At 36.2% G+C, this 25854-nt stretch overlaps 1 protein-coding gene across 1 annotated transcript in view; it reads right to left on the bottom strand.

Moving 5' to 3' along the window:
- The window catches only part of UBR3 (ubiquitin protein ligase E3 component n-recognin 3), a 229045-nt gene that overhangs the window by 155545 nt on the left and 47646 nt on the right, over nt 1–25854 (bottom strand). Inside the window, exons 6-8 of the mRNA XM_044913670.1 lie at nt 13149–13215; nt 6922–7052; nt 5369–5597 (exon numbers count right to left, since the gene is read on the bottom strand). Coding sequence (XP_044769605.1) covers nt 5369–5597; nt 6922–7052; nt 13149–13215 — 427 coding nt within the window. The remainder of the gene's footprint in view (nt 1–5368; nt 5598–6921; nt 7053–13148; nt 13216–25854) is intronic.

The raw sequence follows: 25854 nt of genomic DNA, 5'->3' as shown, positions 1-25854 counted from the left end.
ATCTTTTTTAAAAATTTAAAAAAATAAACTCATCAGTGAAGAGGCTTCTACTGCACTTCCTATTTTCCATACATTAAATTTAGGTTTCAGTCCATGAAATTACTTTACCCAACTCTTAAATTTAATAATATATAAGAACAGGACCCACAAAGTTAAGTATGCTCTCTTTTAGTGCCTCTCAATAGGATGAGAGAGGGTGTAACTGAATGAAGAAGTGGGGCTTTTACAAACCACCCACACCTGAGATGAGAAAACCCTCTCTGACTGACAACTACTGCCACCATGAGCTGGTGAGCAGTTGATATTAATGGGACAGCGCTCAGTGATCCTGGAATTTAAAATTTTTTAAACAGTGAAAATCACTGTTCTATTCAACTGAAACCAGAATATAAATAAGCAGAATACAATTAATCAAAATGACTATTTTCCTGGCTCTGCTTTAAATACTACTGTTCTTATGAAAAACACCTTGGAACCTTTGGTGAAATAAAGTGACTAGGACTTCTATTTTTCCCCAACTGAGATTCACTCATCAACAAATATTTATTGAGCACTTACTGAGGGCCAGGTATTCTATTAAGTTCTGAGAATAAAGTGGTAAATAAATCAAAACTTACACAGTCTATCCACGAGATTAATATAAGAAGACAGTGTGATACAGCTATCATAGGCAAAGTATAAGAAGTTATAAGAACAAATACAGCTAGTCTACAATTGAGGAAAAGACTCTCCTGAGGAAGTGATATCTAAACTAAGATCTACGGAATGAAGGAGGAATTAGGATCAGCCAAATAAACTAGGGATGTGAGAAGAAACTGTGTTCTAGGTAGAGGAAGCAATATAAAAAAAGAATGGAATCGCTGGGACAAAGAATGCAGAGGATGGGTGGCACAAATGAAACCAGAAGGCCTTAAAAATCAGCTTCAGGAGTTTGGAGTTCATGTGAAGAGGATGGCAAGCCACTGGGGGGCAGGGCTGAGAGACAGGGACATGATCAGATACGCAGTGTGGACAGTGACTAAAGGAGGGTGGTGATGGCTAGTGGTATGACGCCTAGAGACGGCAATGGCTTGAACTATGGTGGTGGCGTGAAGATGTAAAGATGAAGAGAAACAGCTATTTTAAGATGTTCAGAAGGTTTAAATGACAGACTTGGTGATGTTCATTGCATCTACAAGGAGCACGAAGAAGTAAAAAATGACTCCTAGGTTGTTAAGTTGAGCAACTGTATAGGTGGCTGGAGGATGGTACCCAAACACTTGTGTACTCACATACGCATACATACATACACACACACACACAATAACAGAAAAGAAGCAGGCTTGATAGAGAGAGAAGAAGGAATTTTTGGTGTGGACATTGTGTGTTTGAGGTACTTGGAGACATCCAAAGAATATAGCTCAGTAAACAGTGTGATATGCAGGACAGATCAATCTGGGATTATTACCATCTACAGATATTCTTATGGTTAAGCAACATACAGTTTTTGGGGTTTTGGGGGTTTTTTTTGGCTTTTTTGTGAGAGAGAGATAAAGAGTGAGTGCGGGAGAGAGGGGCACAGGGAGAGAGAGAGGCAATCTTAAGCAGGTTCCATGCCCAGTGCAGAGCCCGACGTGGGGCTCGATCCCACAACCCTGAGATCATGACCTGAGCCAAAATCAAGAGTCAGATGCTTAACCGACTGAGCCACCCAGGCACCCCTGCAACATATGGTTTTAAGTTTCCATTTTTATATAGACTGTTTCATATGACAAATTGTAAAATTTCAGGGATATGAGTAGTTATGAGTTGTTTGGAATCACAAAGTAATATGGTGCAGAAGCAAATATAACAAAGTAAAAGTGTAAGGTAGGGATCGCTTACTACTAGAGGCTTTTTCCTTTTAATCTTTAGCTATTGCTGTGGCCATGTGAATTCTCATTGTATCAGCTTCTGTATTTACTAATAGTATAGACAAAATCTTCAAATACTGTTAATGAAAATTTCTGCAAAAGCTAGATAGATTTATTAAAAAATAAAAACAAAGTATTTGTTTATTACAACAGAGATCCTGTTGTAATATCTGTAGCTAGTTACAGGTAGTTCAATATATTTAAAGCCCATTCTAATACTCTTGATGTAAAAACAGGAAAGTTTATGGTGCTTTTAGAAAACCAATAAATGTATCATGAAACATTATGCTACTTTTAAAAGAGGAATAAAACACCATGGGAGCTAAAGATCATTTTAGACCTTGGCTTAGAAATAATTAATTTACTGCTGGAAAAAATACATTTATATTTAAGGATCTTAGTTAGCAACGCTACTAACAGCTATTTAGCTTCCGGAAAATTCAATTTGTGTAAGAATCTCCAGAACAGACTAACTGCATTAGAAGGGAAGTATATACAGAAAGCAAAATAAGACTTTGCAGTATGATTTCAGAAAATATGGGAAAAGTGAGAAGAGCAAAGATACCGGGACAAAGTGACAAAAAACACCAACATCAACAGAACAAGCAGAAAAGAGTTTTGGGTCACAGAAAGAACAGACAATCAGCAGTGTGAAATGCTACTGAAAATCAGGAAAGATAAGGTCCAAAGAGTGGCCACAGGTTTCCCCATCCTGTGTGTCATTAAAAGGGTGAGCATATAATTTATTGTATAAAATGGGAGTTTTGAAAGTAAAGGAGATTGTATAAATAACTATGTCAGAACAATAGGATTACTTGGAGCCATTCTGGGAAAAGCAGAACATGTGACCACTAGAGTCACAAACAATGTCAGAGAGAGCAACAGAATGATGGCAGTGGACACTACACTGAGGTCAGTTACTAAGTGACTAAAAAGCAAGGAAACAAATATAAGCTCTTTCAGGAAATCTAGCTACAGAAAAAATATGAGATTTCAACACATCTCAAACATTCTTCCTTGAAGATCAAGTGCAAACTATATATAACTAATAAGCACAGCTAAACCATTTAGTCAAGAAAATAGACTCCAGATTCTTTCCAAAAGAGCAGATACTTCTAAATTTTAAAAGTTTTCTAGGGGTGCCTGGGTGGCTCAATCACTGAGCGTCTGCCTTCGGCTCAGGTCATGATCCCGGTGTCTTGGGATCGAGCCCTGCAACAGGCTTCCTGCTCAGCTGGGAGTCCGCTTCTCCCTCTCCCACTCCCCCTGCTTGTGTTCCCTCTCTCACTGTCTCTCTCTCTCTGTCAAAATAAATAAGTAAAATCTTTGAGAAAAAAAAAAAGTTTTCTAGTTTAGGGGCACCTGGGTGGTACAGTCAGTTAAGCATCTAACTCTTGATTTCAGCTCAGGTCATGATCTCAGGGTCATGAGACAGAGCCTGGCACTGGGCTCCACACTCAGCATGGAGTCCGCTTAAGACTCTCTCTCTCTTCCTCTCCCTCCATTCCGCCCCACCTCTCTCTCTCTCTCAAATAAATCTTAAAAAATTTAAAACAATTTTTAAAAATTAAAGTTTTCTAGTTTATAAATTAAAAATACTCTTTTTGTGAAAAGTCCTTCTCTAAATATATAATTCTATATATAAGAATATCATTGATACAACTGAATGATGATAGATACTATTTCAAAAAAGGACAAGCAATACATGTAATATATGTAGCTGAATCTTCGGAAAACAAGGGTCATCTTACGTGAAGACAGAAGAGCTATAATGCAAAGCAGCTTTTAAATTTTCCTTTAAAAAAGTGAAGAGAGGGCACCTGGGTGGCTCAGTTGGTTAAGCGACTGCCTTCGGCTCAGGTCATGATCCTGGAGTCCCTGGATCGAGTCCCGCATCGGGCTCCCTGCTCGGCAAGGAGTCTGCTTCTCCCTCTGACCCTCCCCCCTCTCATGTGCTCTCTCTCATTCTCTCTCTCTTAAATAAATAAAATCTTAAAAAAAAAAAAAGTGAAGAGATATATTGCTTAATGTAAATAATGTATTATGCTCCCACTATACCTACAATAGGAAGACAGAGTCACATAGTGAGCAGACACCCAGCCTTACTATTTACAGCTATAAAACCATAGATCATTGACTTCAACTCCCTAAGCCACAGTTCCCTCACCTATAAAATGGAAAAAACAGTATCTACTTCACAGATGGTTAAATAACATAATACAAAGTATTGAGAAAAGAGCATAGCACACAGTGAGTGCTCAAAAGATGGTAGCTATCATATTTGCTAGCTATTATTAGCATATATAAGGCATTGCATCCTGCACTGAGCATACACCAATTTTCAGGTTATGGTATCACATGAGAATAGATCACATGAGAACAGAGAGAAAACAGTAGTTGATATGCAAAAGGAGGTAAAAGGGAACAAAGCAAGTCTCAACTACAAGATCTCTCCTCCAAAGACAATGGAAAGGTCCTAAGATTTAATCTCATGTATTGTTTGTTATTAAAGTTTAGCTCCACGTGCCAACAAGTGAAGATACAATACAATCGATGTTGACCTGCTTTATGTCATGGGTAAGGGCAGATTCTGACATCAGGAGATAAGAAGACCTTGGCTCTGTCATTTACTAGCTGTATTACCTATGGTAAATGCCTTAACTTCTCTAAGCCTCAACTTACTCATCTTTAAAGTGAGAATAATAAGAATAATAATAATACCAATCTCAGAGAACTGTTCAGAAGCTTAACTGAGACAACATACGAATGGTATTAATACAGTGCCTCATACATAGCAAATACTCAAATAATACAAATTGTTACAGAGAGGTAAAGTAAGATGAAAGACCACAGTGAAATGAGAATGGGAGGAGGTCCTAGAAGTATTATGGTAGTTTGAGGAGTATCAATCATATAGTAGGCACCAAAGAAAAAACTAAAGACCTCACTAAGGGAAAACAAAAAAAGGCAAGATTTATTTCAACTTTTAAAGTCTAAAACTATAGGCATATAAAAATGTCTAAGGCAGATAAAAACAAATTTATAATAAAAAATAGGAATATGTCTAATAAAGAAATGGTTAAATTATGGTAAATCCATATAATACCTGCAATCATTTAAAAACATGTTTTCAACATGTACAATATAGTAACATATTTTTAAAGTTGTAGTATATTTTTAAAGTATTATTTGAATCTGTAAATATACTCTTACCACACAAAAAGACAGAAAAGAAATATCCAAAAATGTTAACAATAGTTATTTGTGAATAACAAAGCTAAAGGTAATTTTAAAGTTTGTCTTAAAAATAATAAAGTTTGTCTTTAAATTTTGATGAAAATTTTCAAAAAATTCTTTAACAAAGATGTATTATTTTATAATATTTTTAAAGTTATCTTAAGCATAAAAGGAGGTTTTTAAGACTAGTTACACAAAGTATACCAATAATAAAACTAGTGAAATAATTCTGAGTTTACCTTGTAGCTCACTTTTAATAAGGCAACTTTCCATCATGTATAATAGCACAGTGACCATAATATCCAGCAGCTGACATTCTTCTGTTACCTGTCTGGCTAGCTCTTCATTGCTGAACAACTGAACACTAATATGCACAATTCTGTTAGACATTGTGTCTGATTCATGACTTTTCTTCAGTGTTTTCATAATGAAAGCATAATGCTGAACAAAAGTTTTTGTAAAAGCAACCTGTAAATTTTTTTAAATAGGAAGAAAAAAACATATTAGTTTAACTTTGAGTTTTATAACACATTTTCCAATACCTAGTATCAACATTTGAAAGCTATTATTAGCTTATGATGACATCCACAGTAATTTTAAAAGTAATTTCAATTATGATGGTAGTCACATTCTTTTGTTTGGAACATTAGCAAAATACTTGGGTGGTTACAAAAATTTTAGTAGGCACTTTAAATTATTAAAGTTTTAGAACAATTATAAATACCATGATTTAAAAATACAAATACACTTTGCTTACAAATATATCAATTAACTAATGTCAAAGTAGGTATCTTTGTTCTGTGCTATCTACTTTAACAACAAAATCGAAAGTCTCAACTAAAAACCATACCAGAGGATTTAATATAACTAAAATCAAGAAAGTCAATGTGATTACTCCAAAAGAAATGTCTTCTATTTGACTGGAAAGCTGACCACCATCTGACTAAATAAATACTCTTTCTATGTAACATATACATTTCTTCTTGTTTTCTTAAACGGGTATAAAGACACAAAACAATGGCATTATTCATTAAAGTGTAACTCTTAAAGAGGCTTTGTTACCTAAACCATAAGAAGAACTACAGCCAAAAAAAAAAAAGGAAGAAGAAGAACGACAGCAAAATTTATTTTCTTTTCATACACTAGGCTGTGTGACTTTGCCATAACCAGATGGTGGTCATAGGTGAGGGTCCAGACCCTCTGGGACTAGAGCCTTCACCTACCTACATGTGTATATAGGTCAAAACTGTTCTGTCTTTAATGGTTATGGCCAGCACCCTACGATTTTCTCAAACCTAACCCCACAATCCATTTTTTTTTTTTAAGTAATCTCTACACCTAACATGGGTCTTGAACTCATGACCCCGAGATCCAGAGTAGCATGCTCTACCAACTGAGCCAGCCAGATGCCCCTCTAGCCCCACAATCCAAATTCAGTTGCCCCCTTAAACATTCTCATAGCACCTTGTACCTCTCCTTTGGAGAACCTACCACAATTTAATTGACTACATATTTACTTGTGTAATTATGTTTTTGTTTGTCCCCGAGCATTCTCTTTGGACCAAGTTTCATGCAGACAGACTACCCTTAAGAATACTGCTATGATCCTGTGCTTTTTGTGCAAACCCTGTTTTGACAGCAAAGGAAGCTAATGCTTTTTATTAGTGTTATCTCAGTCCTCAAAGCTACAATAAAATAAGCCACAGCTTAAAAACAAACCAAAAAATTTTCATAATGAAATGGCAAAGAAAGGGGAGCAAAGTTCAGAAAGGAAGGGAAAAAACATTGATACCTTATACTCTTGATCTGGAAGCATGTTGAGTAAGAAAGTTACCATCTTCTGAGGGAATTCATACTTTATAGTCCAAAACAATAGTTCTTCTAGAAAACTTTTATGTTTCAAAACATCCATTATAGATTGATCTACATAAAAAAAAAGAAAACTTATCACCTAATGATTTAAGTTGCTCATTCATTTAAACCTTACTATAATTAATAAGCCATTAACCTCAAACACTTGAGTGTATCTACAAATTAAGGATACCCTTTCAATAATTCAATAATAATACTGACATCATCAATCCAGGTTTCTACAATCCCCATGGTATATAAATAATAAAATACTTAATCCTTATATTTTAAAAGGAAGCAGGTACTAAAAAAATAAGTAATTACTTGCCCTTAACATAAGCCATTTATCTAAAATTTCTACTAAGATTCAGATTATCTTACAAGAACAATATTCATGGTACTTAACACTAATATTAATAGTAATTTTAAGCTAAAAACAAAATATTAAAGCCATAAATCCCAAAGTTACTGAATCTTTTAATTTTTAGTTTTTAGAGAAAAGGGGGGTAATTGTTATAGTATTCAATAATTTATTTCTTTAAAATTGTTCTTCAAAAATGAAATACTACTTTTGCTGCAGGAAGTAATTACTAATGAACTGCTTACACTAGTATATACAGAAGCATTTACTTTTTATCTGGTAAGAATATACCAGGAAAATTATAAAGAATGTTATACATGCTTACTTGCACTGGACTCAAGATGCCCTTCTTCATGCATAGGGGAAACCGAAAATGGATGCCCCTTTTAAATAAAAGTATTCAAAAAGGGATAAAATTACTAAATGGCTAATTTCTAAGCTATCTTTAAGGGCTACTTTGTCTCCTAATCTCTGCATCCTTAGTCAAGAGAAAGGTCTCAACAGGTATATAATGAACTGAGTATTTTTAATACTTCAGCTATTTCTTTCTCTCACCTTCTCTAGTATCTTTCCTAAAAAAGAACTACAAAATTCTGACAACTGGTCTTTGTTGGAGCAAATGATCTTGGGCTTGGGCTACTGCTCTGGATCATCAGGTCTGTATAAGGACATTTAAGAGGATACAGCAAGTGTTAGCTGTGAATGGATTGGTTCAGTGATGATGCTTACACAAGGACTAGAGTTAGATGAGGGATTTTAAAAAATAATATCACATACACCAAAATACTCATATATAGCCCTAACTACATTACAGTTGGAGTTGTCTTGCAGAGTAACCTTGAAGCATTTTTTCAACTAACACTACCTCAGTCTCACAGTTCTATTATTGAGTAATGTGGTCACACCACATCTCCTCAGGTCATGGGTCTAAAAATGTAACAAATGTAACAATAGCCACCTGGGTGGCTCAGTCGGTTAAGCATCCCACTCTTGATTTCGACTCAGGTCATGATGTCAGGGTCCTGAGATTTAGCCCTACACTGGGCTCTGCCCTCAGCACAGAGTCTGTTAATCCTTCTCCCTCTGCTCCTTCCCCTGCTCACACTCCCGCACTCTCTCTCTCTCTCTCTAGAAATAAATAAAATCTTTTTTAAAAAATGTAATAAGCAGGCCATCAATAAGCATGCCATCTCTCTCTTGATCCTTCTATAAGACATTCTGATTTTAACAGGCTTGAATCAGTACTTATTAGACATAACTTTAACCCAATTTTTCTGTTAATAATTAATAACCCATTATTTTCAGAATAATAATTTCATTATTCTGGAGACATTACAATTTTAACTACAGAGAAGCAAAAGTTATGTCCCAATTCCCTAACTCCCTTTCAGTGTGCCTTTAGTATAAGCTAAAGTAACAGCAATAAAAATATAAATACAATTATACTATACATCTCCTTAGTGGAAACTACTTATTCTTTATTTTCTGAATCTCAGAATTTTCGGGGCGCCTGGGTGGCTCAGGCATTAAGCGTCTGCCTTCGGCTCAGGTCATGATCCCAGGGTCCTGGGATCGAGCCCCACATTGGGCACCATGCTCAGCGGGAAGCCTGCTTCTCCCTCTCCCACTCCCCCTGCTTGTGTTCCCTCTCTCACTGTCTCTCTCTCTCTCTGTCTGTCAAATAAATAAAACCTTTAAAAATAAATAAATCTCAGAATTTTCTACTTGCAAAACAGAAATCTCTTCCTCCTGAACTAGATCATTCCCATGATATGACAATGATTTTAAAAACAGAAATAAACCGGTCTTGCAAAAAATTAAGTAAAATATATTCAAAGGCACATACTGACAGATTCAAAGCCAAAAAGTAATAAAATTAGGGCCCAAGTGAATCAGGTGACAAAATTATATTCTAATTTTGCATATAACCCAGAGCATACTGCTGATGTCAATTTAATTCTTGCAATTTATTTAGCACTAATATGATTGAAAATTTTAGACTACCAAAAAAAAAATAAAATTCTTACAGAAAAGAGTTTCTAAAAATATTTACAAAGCTAAAAAAACTTGTAGTATTAATCTTAGAATTCAGTTATGACTCTGCAAGTCTGTATTTGCCAAATGAAAGCCTGAAGCTACCATAATTATTATGTCATATATTGAAAAAGATACATTCACTTTTTTTTAAATAAATAAAACAATCCAAATGAACCAGAAAAGCTATGGCTTCTACTAAAATGAAAATAACTGCAATTATATACAATTCCATTTTTTCATCTTCAGACAAAAAAGCAAAGAAAAAAACCCCACAATATCTTCACTGTTATCGTTCTTAAAACAGGTGATGTCAGTTTCCCCAAGATATTTAAAACATGTGTGATGTGCTTTGTGTGTTATGTTATGGAAATGTGGTTAGAAATGCTTCCATTAGTTATGTATAACTACATATTTACCTTTAAAATCTGGATTAAATTGTCATGATTTTTACAATACCTAAACTACCTTAAGCCAAACTGTAAAAAGAGATTTCTGAGCAATCAGTATGTGGTACAAATACATGAGTAACGTAAAGATTTTCATTAGACAGCAGAGTCCAGGCTCCATAACTCAGGAGCTCGGTAATCATGTTAGCTGAAGCCCTCTAGGCCTCACTTTCTTCATCCTTAAAATTTAGGTTTTGAGAATAGACAGTGAATGTAGCACAGTGCCTCAACCTCTTGCCTATCATTATCTATTTTATTTTCAGCTCACTTTCAAACCATTGAACCAAATTCTTACAAAAACTGAACCAATCCCTGGACTTTCAATATCTCAAAAGCAACTATCACTTTGTGAAAACAGGGGTTCTACTAATTCAAAAAGCCTCTTCTTCCATGCACATACTTAAAGCAAAAATGATAACCGATCAAATCTTAAATCTCTGTGCCATTTCTCACCAGTGGAGGAAGGAAGAGAAGAGAATCAATCCAATCTCAAACATGAAAAAAATCAGGTATAAAATAAGCTTCAACTTTAAGTCTCCATAAAAAGTATCTTCAACCAAAGTTTGACCAGACTGAAGGAAAACAATGACCTCTTACACCATAACAGGTATTTTTTTTTCGAGGCATCCCTAAAGCTGAAACTCAAGTATGTACCTAACAGTCCACTTCAACTCAGATGCGTGTCAAGGACTCAGGTAAATACATAGACAACTCTGATAAGTCAAAGGCCAGGTCGCCATATGGGTTTCTAATTTCCTTCAGGCACCACAGGTTCTCTGCTAGGCAAGGAAGAAGGGGAACATGTGTGCACGTGTGCATCCTGGACCACAGAGCAAATTTCATGCCCTTTGCTAGTGTAGGGCCAAGGGCAGACCACCCCAAGATGGGCTCCTCTGGCATGAAGATTAGGAGGTTCCTCAAAAAATTAAACACAGAAATACCATGTGATCCAATAATTCCACTACTGGGTATTTACCCAAAGAAAACCAAAACACTAATTCAAAAAGATATATGCACCCCTATGTTTACTGCAGCATTATTTAGGCCAAGATATGGAAGTGTCCATCAATAGACAAATGGATAAGGAAAATGTGGTATATGTACAGAATGGAACATGAGGCAGCCATAAAAAAGGATGAAGTTGTCATGAGACAACATGATGGACCTAGAGGATATTATGCTAAGTGAAATAAGTCAGACTGAGAAAGACAAATACTATGATTCCACTCATAAGTGAAATCTTACATATATATATAATATACATATATATATACAAACACACACATACACATATACATACACAAACAAAAAGCAGAATCAGACCTATCAATACACAGAACTGATGGCTGCCAGAACAGAACAGGTGGGCAGATGAGCAAAATGGGTGAAGGAGAGAGGGAGATACCGGCCTCTGGTTATGGAATGAGTTAGTCGCAGGAATAAAAAGCAGACCATAAGGAATACAGTCAATGATACTGTAATAGTGATGTAACAGGACAGATGGTAGCCACACTTGTGGTGAACACAGCATAATGTACAAACTTGTCAAATCACTAAGTTGTGTACTTGAAACTAATGTAACACTGTGTGTCAACTATACTTAAACAAAAGCAATCAAAATCCATCAGATTTAGGAAAAGCTCTTTACCTTCCCCCTCAAAAACCTAAAAAGAATTTAGATAGAGGACCTGCTTCAGGAAGAGAGCTAGCACCATAGATAACTGCTTCATGATATAAACTAAGTATGGCAGACAGGGCGGAACCTAGCAAGACCTGTGTCCTATTGTTTCTAGGGGCCCAGCAAACATGTATTTATCAAATATTACTCTTCTTCATCTTCCTATGAATTGCATGTCTTCCCTTTGAAGTCCCAGACCCTTACCCATTTCTCCCTAGTTCAGAATTACCTATATACTTTATTTTGCCTGTTTTTGAAATTTCCATGTCTGTGTGATTTCCCATATGTACAATATTAAATTTTATTTTCTCCTGTTAATCTGGCTAATGTCATCTTAGTCTGGCTAGAAGATCTTGAGGGGTCCCCAACACTAGGATCCCCAAGTTAAATGCAGTAGCATAAGTAACTCAGAACAGACTTACAAAATGAGCCTCAACTGAAACTACCTGTTTGCTCCACCTTTCCAAGTAGTTGCAAAAATACCACAAGATATACTAAGCACAGAAATAATAATCTTTTTTCCATCAAAATAATAAATTAACCTCTGGAGACTCTCTAACAGACCATACTAACCCAGAATATAGACCATGTTAAGATTTGGAAATCCACGGCAAAAATCCAGAGCACAGGCTGTCAACTAATAACAAGTACTCCAGAAAAGCTTTTAGTAAGGGTCAAGAAAACAGTAATTAAGAGCTTAGGCTCTGGGGTTTGAATTAAGGATCTACTTCTCATTAGCTGTGATCTCTAACATGCCTCCATTTCTTCATTCATAAAATAGTAATAATAATTAATAATAATAATAATTACTGTTTTGTATGGTGACTTTAAGAATTAAATGAAACAACATATGTGAAGTGCCTGGCACTATGTCTATCATATACAAAAAGATCAATAAATACTACTCATTATTATCACTAATCTATTCCCTCACTACACAAATACCTACTTCTTCCTTTGAGCAAACATGTACTGAGCCCTTACTGAACCCTTAATTAAGTGCCATTCATTTTTATTCTCTCCCTCCTCCCACCTCTCTTTCTCACCATCTCTCCCATACTTACGCTTTTTCACTCTAGAAATTGCATACCCCAGATTATAAAAAGATGTAAATTGAACTAAAACTTGACATCAAAAACACTGGATCCAAATCAAAGAATCAATGAAAAGATTTACTTTTTTATGGCTCAAATATAATAATGCACATCTTATGAAAAAACAATAAACAAAATTCCAATAGTAAGGGTTTCATTTGCTTTTGAGGTCCCCCACAATCACTCCCTAACAATACTTTCTCCATCACTAGACAAATCTAAGAACATAATTCTCCCTTCAAAATGGCTAGCCCATCAAGTATTCTTAATGATTAAACATTTTTAGCTTTTTTTAAAGTTTTTATTTAAATTCCAGTTAATTAACATACAGTGTGACATTAGTTTCAGGTGTACAATAGAGTGATTCAACACTTCCATACACCACCTGGTGCTCATCACAAGTGCACTCCTTAATCCCCCATCACCTGTTTAACTGATCCCCCTCCACCCACCTCCCCTCTGGTAACTATCAGTCTGTGTCTATAGTTAGAATCTGTTTCTTGGTTTTCATTTTTAGCTTTTTATACAAGGAAAAAAATTAAATATAAATACCTTTGGTGCTACTGCTTAGTTTGACCCTCTTTCTCTTGCCCAGTCCTTGACTCCCATCCTGATCCTCCTGGAGGAAAACAAAATTAGCATCACATACAGTCCTATTCATGGATTTTTTTTTTTACATAAATATAAGTATGCTTATAAATTATGTTAAATATGTAACACAGGCATGCTTACATAGTATTAATCAACACATTTCACTTTTATGTATATACTGTAATAAAATGTATTTTTAATTTTAAAATTAGCATTGTAATTAAAATATATAATGAAAATCCTTAGTATTAAAATATAAGAACTCTTAAATTTAATCTGTGCTTTTAATGGAAGACTTGAAAAACCCAGAAATGCCAAAATAAAAAATTTCCTATTAAGAAAAATTTCCTAACCTTATAAATATAACATCAAATGCACAAAGAACATAAAGGGAAGGAGGGAAGCAGATCAGCACAGGAAGAAAAGAGAGCAAGGGAAGAGGGCTAAAACAATGAATAGAGAAAGGGCTTTGAAGGATCTAAGAGAAAAAACCAGTTCAAGAAATCAAATTCTGAAAAATAAGCATAGCACATTAAAAGCTGGAGTTGACAGTTAAAAAAGTAGTAACAAATTTTAAGATACTTAGGGAAAAAATCCAAGAAGAAAATACAGGCATTTCTGCTTATATGTGATATATTCATTCCTGAAAAAAAAACTCACATTAAAAATAACAAAGCTTATGGGGAAAAAAGGAATGAGGGGCAGACCACTCACAACCTATTCAAGTTTGTAACCAGAGGTAACAAAAGCAATAATCGGTACCTGGGGATATCATTTGGATGCCCAGACAAACATCTGGAGTGGTTTGAGGCTGTCCCAGGGGATGTTAACACAGCATCACAACAACAGAATGGGAACCTAGCCAGCTACGAGAGCACAGAGGGGAAAAGAGCAGAGGAAGCAGCACTCTGCCCCTCTTGCAACTAATGGGAAGCTAGAGGTGTGCCTCTTGGGGAGGCAGCCCTGGCTGCAAGTGCTCCTTTGCATCCAGGGCTAATTTCTCATTTTCTTTAAATGTTGCTGAAAAGGTTCCTCTGCCTTCACAGCAGAATTCAGGTTTTTTTCCCCTCCAGCTAAAGGATAGGATTCTACCCCTATTATCCTAGCTCTCCTGAATTAGGAAAGACTACATAGGAATCCCAAACCTCCATGTTAAACTGACATCTTTTTCCTATTTTCCAAACACATATGAGCCAATGATCTTATAAAGACATGTGTAGTAGTATTTTGTATACAATCTGTTGTACTAACAAAGGTGTTATGCTGGTGGTGGCAGTTAGAACTATAGTACATATTCCCAGATACTTTCTCAATTACAGCCCATCAAATCTCCAAAGCAGAAAAGTAGCCTTGGCTTCATGCTGCTGTTTTATCTGCTGGTATGGCTTCCTTGGCCTACACACCAGAGCCTTAACTTCAGGTTTCTGGCAAACCTAGCATCCATCCTCAGGGCTGGGGGTTTCCAAAGATAACATTTGGCTCAGTCAATGGGCATTTACTCAGCACTTTCATATGCCCTCCCCGTGAAATCCCCCCTTTGCCAGTCCTCTCTGACCATCTACCAGCTGGCAGCAGTACTGACAGCCAAACTACACTCCCCTCCTCCTCTTCCACCACCCTCACTTTCTCTTGGAGTAACTTGCCAAAATGAAATTTGGAGCCTTAAAAGACAAAAAACAGACACAAAAATATAAAATCATGACACAGGGCGCAGGGAGTTCTAAAGTGTGAGGTCCAGCTATCAGCCATTTGTGAAACTGTTCTCCCAATCTGGAAAAAAACCATTTTATAACCCAGGCTAGGATTACTTCATAATTTCATATATAAACTTTCTATAAAAAGAGTATCCTTGATCAAGCAATGGTCATGGCATAACAAAGTTCTATAAATTTCCCAACCTTACAGTCTAAAAAACAAGTAAAAGTAACCAAGCAAAGGAGAGGAAAGCCATTCCAAGAAAAGACAGCATGAACAAAAGCACAACGACAAAAGTCTGGAAACAGACCAGTGAGTTGGGTTTCACATCATGGTAGATTAACAAATACAGCTAGGACGGGAGATTAAAGGAATGATGGGAAAATACATAGTCTTGTAATTTTTCTGAATGGCAATTTGTCAATACACATGTCAAAAGCCTTTAGGTATATTTATCATTGTAACAGAAGTTTCAGTTATAGGAATTTATTCTAAATAAACAGACAAGTGAATAAGGACTATATGCATAACTATTCATCACAATGTTATTTATAATAGCAAAATAAAAGAATCTTTGGCTTCCAACAGCAGGAGATTAGGTAAATAAATTATAGCATACCTGTACTCAAAGGAAAACAATGCCAGAGGCTCTATTTTCATTGTGACCAGATATTTCTTCAAAAACCATTATTAAAAATGAAAAAAGCATGCTGTATAGAATAGCATATAGAGTATGAAACCATTCAAGTACTGATAACATATACATATAAAAGCTGTTAAAATATATTCCTTATAATGTTCAAAACGGTCATTAGTGAGAAAAGCAGGTTACAGAATAGCATGTATAGCATGAAACCATTAAACCATTAAAATATACAATAGAGATGTTAAAATAGAGATGTTTACAATAAGCCACCTCTAAATGATAGAGTAATATATAATTTTACATTTTTATTAACATTTATTTTCTATTTATTCAACAATGAATATGGATTATAGTTTTAAGTTAATAAATAAATTTTTAAAAATATTTTATTTATTTATATGAGAGAGAGAGAGAGAATAAGCGGTGGGGGAGGCACGTGCAGAGAGAGATGCAGACACCCTGCCAAGCAGGGTGCCTGATGTGGGACTCGATCCCAGGATCCTGGGATCATGACCCGAGCTGAAGGAAGATGCCCAACCAACTGAGCCACCCAGGCACCCAATAAATAAATTTTAAATATGATTCTGATTTCTAATCCTAACTGTGACGATCTGCTCAAGATACTATATTATCTATTACAAGTCCCATATTTTTATCTTGAGAAAAAAACAATACTTTTAACAATGGAAGAACCCCCACTGGTGGGAATTTCAGGATTAAGGAAGATGAAAATATAGTTACGACCACAATACCACACCCAACCCCAAATCCGTGATGTTAAGTTTTAGTTCTTCCCTATTTATCCATGAAGAAGCAGTATAGAAAGCTGGGAGAAAATCATGGTCCAATGGACAAGGAAGGAAATAAATCAAGTACAACCTCAATCCAGACAGCATTTGTGCAGCCCAGAGAAACACTTTCGAAATCTTAACTAATCCCTGGGCAGGGAAGTGACACATTGCCATATGTGTTTCAGGCACAAAATACGTATAATGCCCAAAATGAGATAGATTCAAACTCCTAGCCTGCAAAATTTACAGATGGTTTCTCAACCAAATTAACCTTTCTTATTTTCTTTGATGAATTTACTAGACAGATGAAAAAAATGTGAGCTCCATAAAAAGAAGTCAGGTAAATTCACAGAAGGTTAAAATAATACTCAAAGGCTGTTAATACAGAATATACAAGGCTAAAAGGAATATTTAACATATCAGGGTATAAAAATAAAATCCAAAGAAGATCTTGAAGACTAGAACAATAAAATGAAACAAAGATTTAAGTCACTATAATCTGAGATAGTTTTTTTTTTTAAGATTATTTATTTATTTGACAGAGAGAGAGAGAGAGCACAAGTAGGTAGAGAGGCAGGCAGAGGGAGAGGGAGAAGCAGGCTCCCCGCCGAGCAGGGAGCCCAATGTGGGACTCGATCCCCGGACCCTGGGATCATGACCTGAGCTGAAGGCAGCCGCTTAACCGACTGAGCCACCCACGTGCCCAGAGATAGTTTACTTTAAATCAACTCTACAAGTACAAAGCAGAGAAGGACCTCTAGCTTGTCAACTGTTCAGTGTTGGGGGGGTGGGAGGGTCAAAACCTAGACATTTCATTTTTGACCACTGGGTTCTGGCCAACGGTCTAGCATAGATGCTAAAAGGCTAAAAAAAAAATTGGACCTTAACAAACAGTATGCTTATCAAAAGATAGCCCATGCCTGTGTACTGAATCAAATCACACACTTAAAAGGGAGTGAATAGATGAAAAAGGCATGTACAGCACAGAATATTAAATAATTAAAGCTAAATATTTAAGGAGGTGTCTTATGAAGTAAAAATAAAAATATTTCAAGAACACCCGGGTGGCAGATAAGCATCTGCCTTCAGCTCAGGTCATGATCTCAGGGTCCTGGGATCAGCCCCGCATAGGGCTCCCTGCTCAGTGGGGAGTCTGCTTCTCCCTCTCCTCTGCCCCTCCCCATCGTTGTGTGCTCGTTAGCTCTCAAATAAATAAATCTTTAAAAAAATATAAATCTTTCTAAAGGAAAAAATAAGAAACGTGTGAAAATTACAGTATTTAACACAGTATTGAGAAGAACATTCTAACAATTAGAGCTATCAAACAAAAGAACAAGTTGCCTCAGAAACTAGGTAAACTCCCTATCATTGGAAGTGTTTATGAAAAGGTTTACCAACTGTCAGGAATGTTGTAAAATCAATTCCTGCACTAGAAAAGCAATACTTTAGACATTTCTAAGGCCCTCCCACCAAAAGTTTCTATGATTCCCTATCTCACTTTTAACCATTAATGTAATTTATGATTAGAATTAACCTCCTATCTCCAAAAATACAACTAATTTTTTCTTTTACCTATTAATTTATGAAAAGCAACTCCATCTTTTAATTTCAATAATCTTGCTTTTGCTATATTTTGACAAATTAGTTTTAACTGTTCATCTGGATTCTGTCTTGATAAAGACAAGAGTACTAAAAGCATATTTACATAGTAACTTACTTTAAGTATTTCTCAATTACCTAAAAGTATGCAGAAAAAAAAGATTAGAAGTAAACAAGAAAAATTAATAAACAATGGTTATCTCTGGATGGTACAGCTGAAGGTAAATGTTTTCTTTTTTATGCTTTTTTCTATTTTTTAATATTTGCACAACGGACATAGTTTTACAGTTACACAGAGGGAAAAGTGTCTTAAATGTCTTCATTTGTATTAACAGTTAAGTACATCAATGTCACAGAAATTAATGATCTGGTCACTGCACACAGATAAATGGACATTGCTATGGTAATGGCCACGGTGAATATAATCTTAAAAAGTTATCTTGATTTAAAAGATCCTATTTTCTGACAAACTCTCTAATTAGACCCATGTACATATAATACTAGAGATAATTTTCTTTTGAACTGAATTATCTGATGGTTACAAATAAATCTAAACAAAAAATTAATATAATATAAATTAAAAAATACTTTATAAAGTTAAATACTTTTCTTTTCAGTTCCATACAACACAAACAACATTTTCTACTCCTATTTCATATGAGCTATACAAATAAAGAATAAGTAGTAGTAGTATGAAGAATGTCATGTGTATAAATAGCACTGCTGAGTACATAATGTTCTAGGGACAGCAGGGAAAAATTTCTGACACAACTTGTATGAATGAAATTAAGTAGACTGCAATATGTACCTTCATTCAATAAAACTCTTTACAAATAGAAATCTTGCTGCTGTTATAGTTTCAAATCTGTTTCTTCATTTTTAAAACAAAGTGATAAGAGCAGATTACCTCTAGGGTCTCTCCAATTCTAAATTCTTACAACATTTTTTAATTGTTACAATCACTTCTCTATAGTAGTAATTAAGATGTCACCGTCCTCTTCTCATCCTTTTTTTATTTTATTTTATTTATTTATTTGATAGAGAGACACACAGCGAGAGAAGGAACACAAGTAGGGGGAGTGGGGGAGGGAGAAGCAGGCTTCCCGCTGAGCAGGGAGCCCCATGCAGGGCTCCATCCCAGGACCCTGGGATCATGACCTGAGCCGAAGACAGACACTTAATGACTAAGCCACCCAGGCGCCCTCAAATAAATAAATAAATCTTTTAAAAAAATAAAATATTGGGGCGCCTGGGTGGCTCAGTTGGTTGAGCAACTGCCTTCGGCTCAGGTCATGATCCTGGAGTCCCGGGATCAAGTCCCGCATCGGGCTCCCTGCTCAGCGGGGAGTCTGCTTCTCCCTCTGACCCTCCCCCCTCTCATGTGCTCTCTCTCTCTCTCATTCTCTTAAATAAATGAATAAAATCTTTAAAAAAAAATTAAATAAATAAATAAATAAAAATAAATAAAATATTGACTTGGGAGTAGGACATTATATACATCTTGGAACCTTTTATTCTTTCTTTTTTTTTTAAGATATTTATTTGTTTGTCAGAGAGAGAGAGCGCGCACACAAGCAGGGAGAGCGGCAGAGGGAGAAGCAGGCTCCCTGCTGAGCAATGAGCCACATGCAGGGCTCAATTCCAGGACCCGGGGAACATGACCTGAGCCGAAGGCATAGGCTTAACAACTGAGCCACCCAGGCGCCCGATAGCCTTAATGAATTTTAAATGGCATAAATAGGTATTTGTTCAAGAACATCTGTATCTAGGTACTCTCCTGTCATACTCTTTTTATCTTATCCCTGCATCAACCTTCTCCTTTACAGAGTTAAAAAGAGTTCACAAAGGTAAAGATCAACTTTAAAAAATATATCTTATAATCTTAAATGTAAGCTTTCATTTTCTTGATCTACAATAGTAACTACTATACTTTAGGAAAACTCCAATTTTAATTAAAACCCTACAACAGCCATTTCTGATTGCAGCATTATTTCATTGTCATTTGACAGTTTTCCCAACCAAAAAAATCACTGAATAGATGGAAAAGATCTATGATCAATTGTTGGTATGTTAGTTAGCTATAATCACTAGTCATTATTTTGGATAGCAAGTGAATCCAGGGAAAACAATGGCAAAGTCATCTCTTGGTTATGGAAGTTTTGAAATGTGTTTACAAATTCTTTGACACTCCTTCTTCTAGAGGTGGGATCTATGTCCCCTCCCACTGAATCTGGGCCCACCTTGACAACTCCCAACTCATAATATGCAGTTGGAAGTGACACTATGTAACTTCTAAGGCCAGGTCAGAAAAGGCTCTTTAGCTTCTACTCTCCAGCTCTTAATCTGGGAGAAGCCACTAACTATGTAACAACTTGAGACCACCACTCTGGAGAAGCCACCTGTAGGCACTCTGGTCAAAAGCCAGCTGAGCTCCCTGTCCACAGTAAGCAATCAACAACTGGTCCTGTCCGTAACCCACCTTAAAGCTCCACTTCAGCTGAGCCTTAGAGGACTGCAGTGGCAGCCAACAACTAATTAGAACCCCATGAGGGAACCCAAGTGAGAAATGCCCACCTGCGGGTCCCAAATTCCTGAGTCATAAAATTGTGAGGGGAAAAAAAAGGTAATCTTAGGCCACAAAGTTTAGGACAAATGTGTTGCACAGCAATAGTATAAAACAGTAGTTTATCCACTTTACAGAAAGAACTCTAAACCAACTAGGTAAGAGACCTAGTGTCCACTTCCAACTCTATCACAAACTAGTAAATGAAATTCACTAGCCTGAGTGAGCCTGTTATTTCCATGGAATTCAGCTTCTTCATCTATAAATGAAGCAAAATGAACTTTAAGCTCTAGCATTTGTAATTTTTACAGCCTTCGAACTGCTTCCTCCTGATTCTCATTTTTGCTTTTGTTGTATTATATGATTCTTCTATTTTTAACTCAAGATTTGAAAATGTGTTCAGAACCAAAAAGCAAGGGTGCCTGGGTGGCTCAGTCGGTTAAGCATCTGCCTTCAGCTCAGGTCATGATCCCAGGGTCTGGGGATGGAGCCCAGCATAAGGCTCCCTGCTCAGCGGAGAGCCTGTTTTCTCCCTCTCCCTCTGCCCCTCTCCCCGCCCGCCCACCCTGGGCTTGTGCTGGCGCGCGTGCGAGTTCACGCCCTCTATCTCAAATAAATAAATAAAATCTTTAAAAAAAGAACCAAAAACCAAAGACTTTGTGGTACACAATAAAACATAAATGATAAATGAATATATTTTTGTATTAAAAATTATGATCACATCAAGTCCTGCATCGGGCTCCTTGCTCAGCGGGGAGCCTGCTTCTCCCTCTGCCTGCCACTCCCCCTGCTTGTGTGTTCGCTCTCTCGCACGCTCTCTCTCTCTCTGACAAATAAATAAAATCTTTTTTGGGGTGCCTGGGTGGCTCAGTCGTTAAGCGTCTGCCTTCGGCTCAGGTCATGATCCCAGTGTCCTGGGATCGAGCCCCGCATCGGGCTCCCTGCTCAGCGGGAAGCCTGCTTCTCCCTCTCCCACTCCCCCTGCTTGTGTTCCCTCTCTCGCTGTGTCTCTCTCTGTCAAATAAATAAATAAAATCTTTAAAAAAAAAAAATCTTTTTTAAAAATCACAATCTTAAAATAGAAAATTTCCTGGCTTTATCACTAAAACCTTTTACAACAGGCCCTGGGTAATAGTCTTATTTTTATACTTTTCCATACTTTTCATGTTAAATATGTGTGTGATTTTATAATCAGAAAGAAATACAATCTATTAAAATTTAAGATATGCATACTGTGACCTAGCAATTCCACATCTTAGAGAAATACTTGCACATCTCCACAAAAAGAAATGTAAGCCCTGTATCTTGTCATAAAAAACTGCAAATTAAGGAAATGATTGGATAAACTGTAGTTTAATTCATATTTCAGAATACCATGTAGCAAATTGAAAGAAAAGAGTACTGACAAAGATGAATCTGCACAGTACATTATGGAGCAAATAAAAGGACACAAAATGGCATAACATTTTTTATTTATTCACAAACACACACACAATACATTTCTATAAACACATAGTTATTTAACTCCATAGAAGAGGGTCTGTCAAGGACATCCAAACTATTAACTGTAGTTACCCAGAGAAGAGCTGCTATTAGGAAGGGCAGAGAGGGGACTTTTATTTTATCTTACAAATAAAATCTGGCAAAACAACTACAATATATTTGTGCATTACTTAGGTAATATTTCAATTAAATTTTTAAAAATGAACTTCATTGTTTTAAAACATGTTTTAGTAAACTACTTCCTCTGCAAAGATGAGTAGAAATGTGTATAATATGACCCACAATAGCTCAAAAATTCAAATATTTGATAAACTCCTCACATAAAGTACTAGGACAAAAACATTTATCAAGAGTCTAATCTGTGTCTAATCTGTGATAGGTACTTTATATGTTATCCCATTTAATCCTAACAGATTTCTCATCATTTTTTCAAAAGAAAATGGATGTTCCAAAGTTAAATAACCCAGCAAAAAAAAATGATATTATGAGACAAAATTCAAACTGAGGTCTGCCTAACTCTAAAAAGCTGAAGTTTCTCTTAAAGAAAAAACTAAAGTAGGGGTGCCTGTGTGGCTCAGTTGGTTAAGCCTCTGCCTTTGGCTCAGGTGTCCTGGGATTGAGCGCCATGTCGAGCCCCATGTCGAGCCCCCTGCTCAGTAGGGAGCCTGCTTCTCCCTTTTCCTCTGCCCCCCCCAACTCGTGATCTCTCTCTCTCTCACTCTGTTGCTCTCTCTCTCACATAAGTAAAATCTTTAAAACAAAAAAAACTAAAATAGATATCCCTTCAATTCACTTGTAGCTAAACAACTCTACTTCAAATTCTTAAGTTTTCAAATGCCCAAATGACCCCATTTTTATCCCAACTAGAAATTATAATAAATATATAAGCTATAAAAAGTACTTTTAAATAGATTAAAATTTAAATTACAAAATATGATTTAAAAACAGAGTCTAAACTACTTTTAAATATATAAGTTAAATATGTATCACATGTTCTAACAATAATTCTCAGCTACTCTCAAAAAATGATGTACTTTGAGGATAGATGAAATGAACTATTTTGAACTTGTCACCATCAAGAAGTTTTTAAGATGATATTCACATTGAGACATAATCATAATTAAGGAACAAATTATTATATAAAACATATTACACACAAAAGTTGCTGAAACAAAGAATCCAAGAGGAATGAACAGAAAGAACAGAAGAAAAGACGTTAAGAAGGACAGTTTAGAAGCAATGGCAATGAACAAAGAAAAGCTTTATTTCAAATCCTCTGATATCCACCCAGAAATTACTTCTCTCCCCAACACACACAAAAGGATTTCCTTCTAGGAGTGCTTGAGTGGTTCAGTCAGTTAAGTGTCCAACTCTTAGTTTTGACTCAGGTCATGACCTCAGGGTCATGAGATCGAACCCCACATCAGGCTCTGCACTCAGCATGGAGTCTGCTTGAGATTCTCTTTCCCACTCCCTCTGTCTCCTCCCCCAGTTCACTCTCTGAATGAATGAATGAATGAATAAATAAATAAATAAAATCTTTTTTTAAAAAAAAAGGATTTCCTGGGGCGCCTGATGGCTCAGTCATTAAGCGTCTGCCTTCAGCTCAGGTCATGATCCCAGAGTCCTGGGATCGAGCCCTCCATCGGGCTCCCTGCTTAGCGGGAGGCCTGCTTCTCCCTCTCCCACTCCCCCTGTTTGTGTTCCCTCTCTCGCTGTCTCTCTCTCTGTCAAATAAATAAATAAAATCTTTAAAAAAAAAAAAAAAAAGGATTTCCTTCTAGCACCCTACCATAAAATCCATGGCAATTTAAAAGGTAAGCTGGAAAGTTGAGGCCAAGGCAAAAATGACTTAGTTCTTTCCTAGACAGAGGAGAAAGTATCTATGTTGAAGATCAGCTTTCTACATGCCCAGAAATCAGATTCAATTCATGAAAATAAAGTAGAATTGTTATCACAGCTATTAGATGCATAAGGCTAGGATGCTAAAATAATATGAAGGTTTTAACCTACCATATAAACAAGCATAACTATAGATTTTTATTGTTCTAGATCACATCAAGATGTTTAGATTATCTTTAAAAAAATGTCCTGTAACATCACTAAACGATTTCATTATGAAATCAATTTTCTAAAGGTACTACTGACAATAGATACAAGGCTCCCTTCCTGTCTGGTTGGCTTTAAACAAAAACGTGCTCATGCTCCCCACTCATATTCAATTTCTAAGTATTCCCAGATCTCACCTTTTGAAAGGCCATTCTGCCTCCCCACAAAATGCCCTTAAAGAAAGCAGAATAGGGGCACGTGAGTGGCTCAATCACTTAAGCGACCCACTCTTGATTTCAGCTCAGGTCATGATCTCAGGGTGGTGAGATCAAGCCCTGCGTTGGGCTCTGCGCTGGGCGTGGGACCTCGGTAAGATTCTTTCTCCCTCTCCCTCTGCCCCTGTCCCCCCAGCTCACTCACTCTTTCTGTCCCTCTCTCTCTTAAAAAAAAAAAGAAAGAATAGAGCAGAATAAGTTACTAAAAACCACATGTCCAGGGATGCCTGGGTGACTCAGCTGGTTAAGCATTTGACTCTTGATTTCAGCTCAAGCCGTGAGTCAGGCTCCGTGCTTGGTGTGGAGTCTGCTTGAGATTCTCTCTCTTCCTCTGCCCCTCCCCCGCATGCGCGCGCGCGCGCTCTCTCTCTCTGTCTCTCTCTCTCTCAAAATAAATAAATAAAGTCTTAACAACAACAAAAAAATGTCTAGGGGCACCCAGATGGCTCAGTTGACTGGTTAAGTGTGCAACTCTTGATTTTGGCTCAGGTCATGATCTCAGGGTCCTGGGATGAAGCCCCATGTTAGGGTCCACACTCAGTGGGGAGTCTGCTTGAGGATTCTCTGCCCTTCCTCACCCGACCCCCCACTAATTTGCCTGCACGTGCTCTAAAATAAATAAATCTTAAAAAAATAAAATAAAATAAAACCACATGTCTATTATCTAATCTCTTCCTTCTTTGACATATGAAGAATTGGTATTCTTACCTCCGTCACTCCCCTCTCCTAGCTTCAAAATGGAATTAATACTATTTTAGTTGAAATAATGGATAATGTTTATATGTATTTTGTAAAGTCTATTTTATTTTTTTTGAAAGTCTATTTTAAATACCAGTAAGTTTTTCCCATTTGTCATTATAGCAACATTGTTTGTAACTCTTTGAAGTTGAAAAAAGCAAAAGTTATAGTTAACTATTTACAGTATTTTTAAATTATTTTAAATAATTTAATTTTTAAATGATTTTATTTTATTTTACAGACACATACTTAGTGTTTACAATATGCCAGGCACTACAGCTCTAAGTGCTTTCATATATGAACTCATTCAATCCTCATAATAACCCCAGGCAATACTATTATTACTTCCATTTTGCAGAAGAGGAAATTTAGGCACGGAGAAGTTAAGACACTTGCCCAAAATCACACTACTAATTGGTACAGGAGCCAGTTTCAAACCCAGGCACTCTAATTCCAGAGTCAACCTTGTAAACAGCATATGAAACTTCCTCTCCAATTTGTTGAAAACTCTTTAAACTGTTTGTCCAGAAAATGTTGCATTTTGTGGGAGCCTTTTCAGAGGGGAAAAATACCACTAGGAAGTTTAAATTATAAGGCATTAAATCAATTACAAGACATCAATAACAGAAATCATATTTTCAAAAAGAGGGTATTTTGCTTAGTTCATGTGATATTATCAAATTAAAATGGGTTTTCAAAGAAAAAAGTTATACTTAAAAAGTATGTTTAAATGTAACACAATTTGGTTTTTAATTTCTTAATCATTAAATTTGACAAAAAAATATGAAATTTACACTTCATAAGCATC

Source organism: Neomonachus schauinslandi, chromosome 3, assembly GCF_002201575.2.
Source record: "Neomonachus schauinslandi chromosome 3, ASM220157v2, whole genome shotgun sequence".
Classification (NCBI taxonomy): Eukaryota; Metazoa; Chordata; class Mammalia; order Carnivora; family Phocidae; genus Neomonachus; species Neomonachus schauinslandi.
This window is presented reverse-complemented; position numbering and strand designations above follow the sequence as displayed.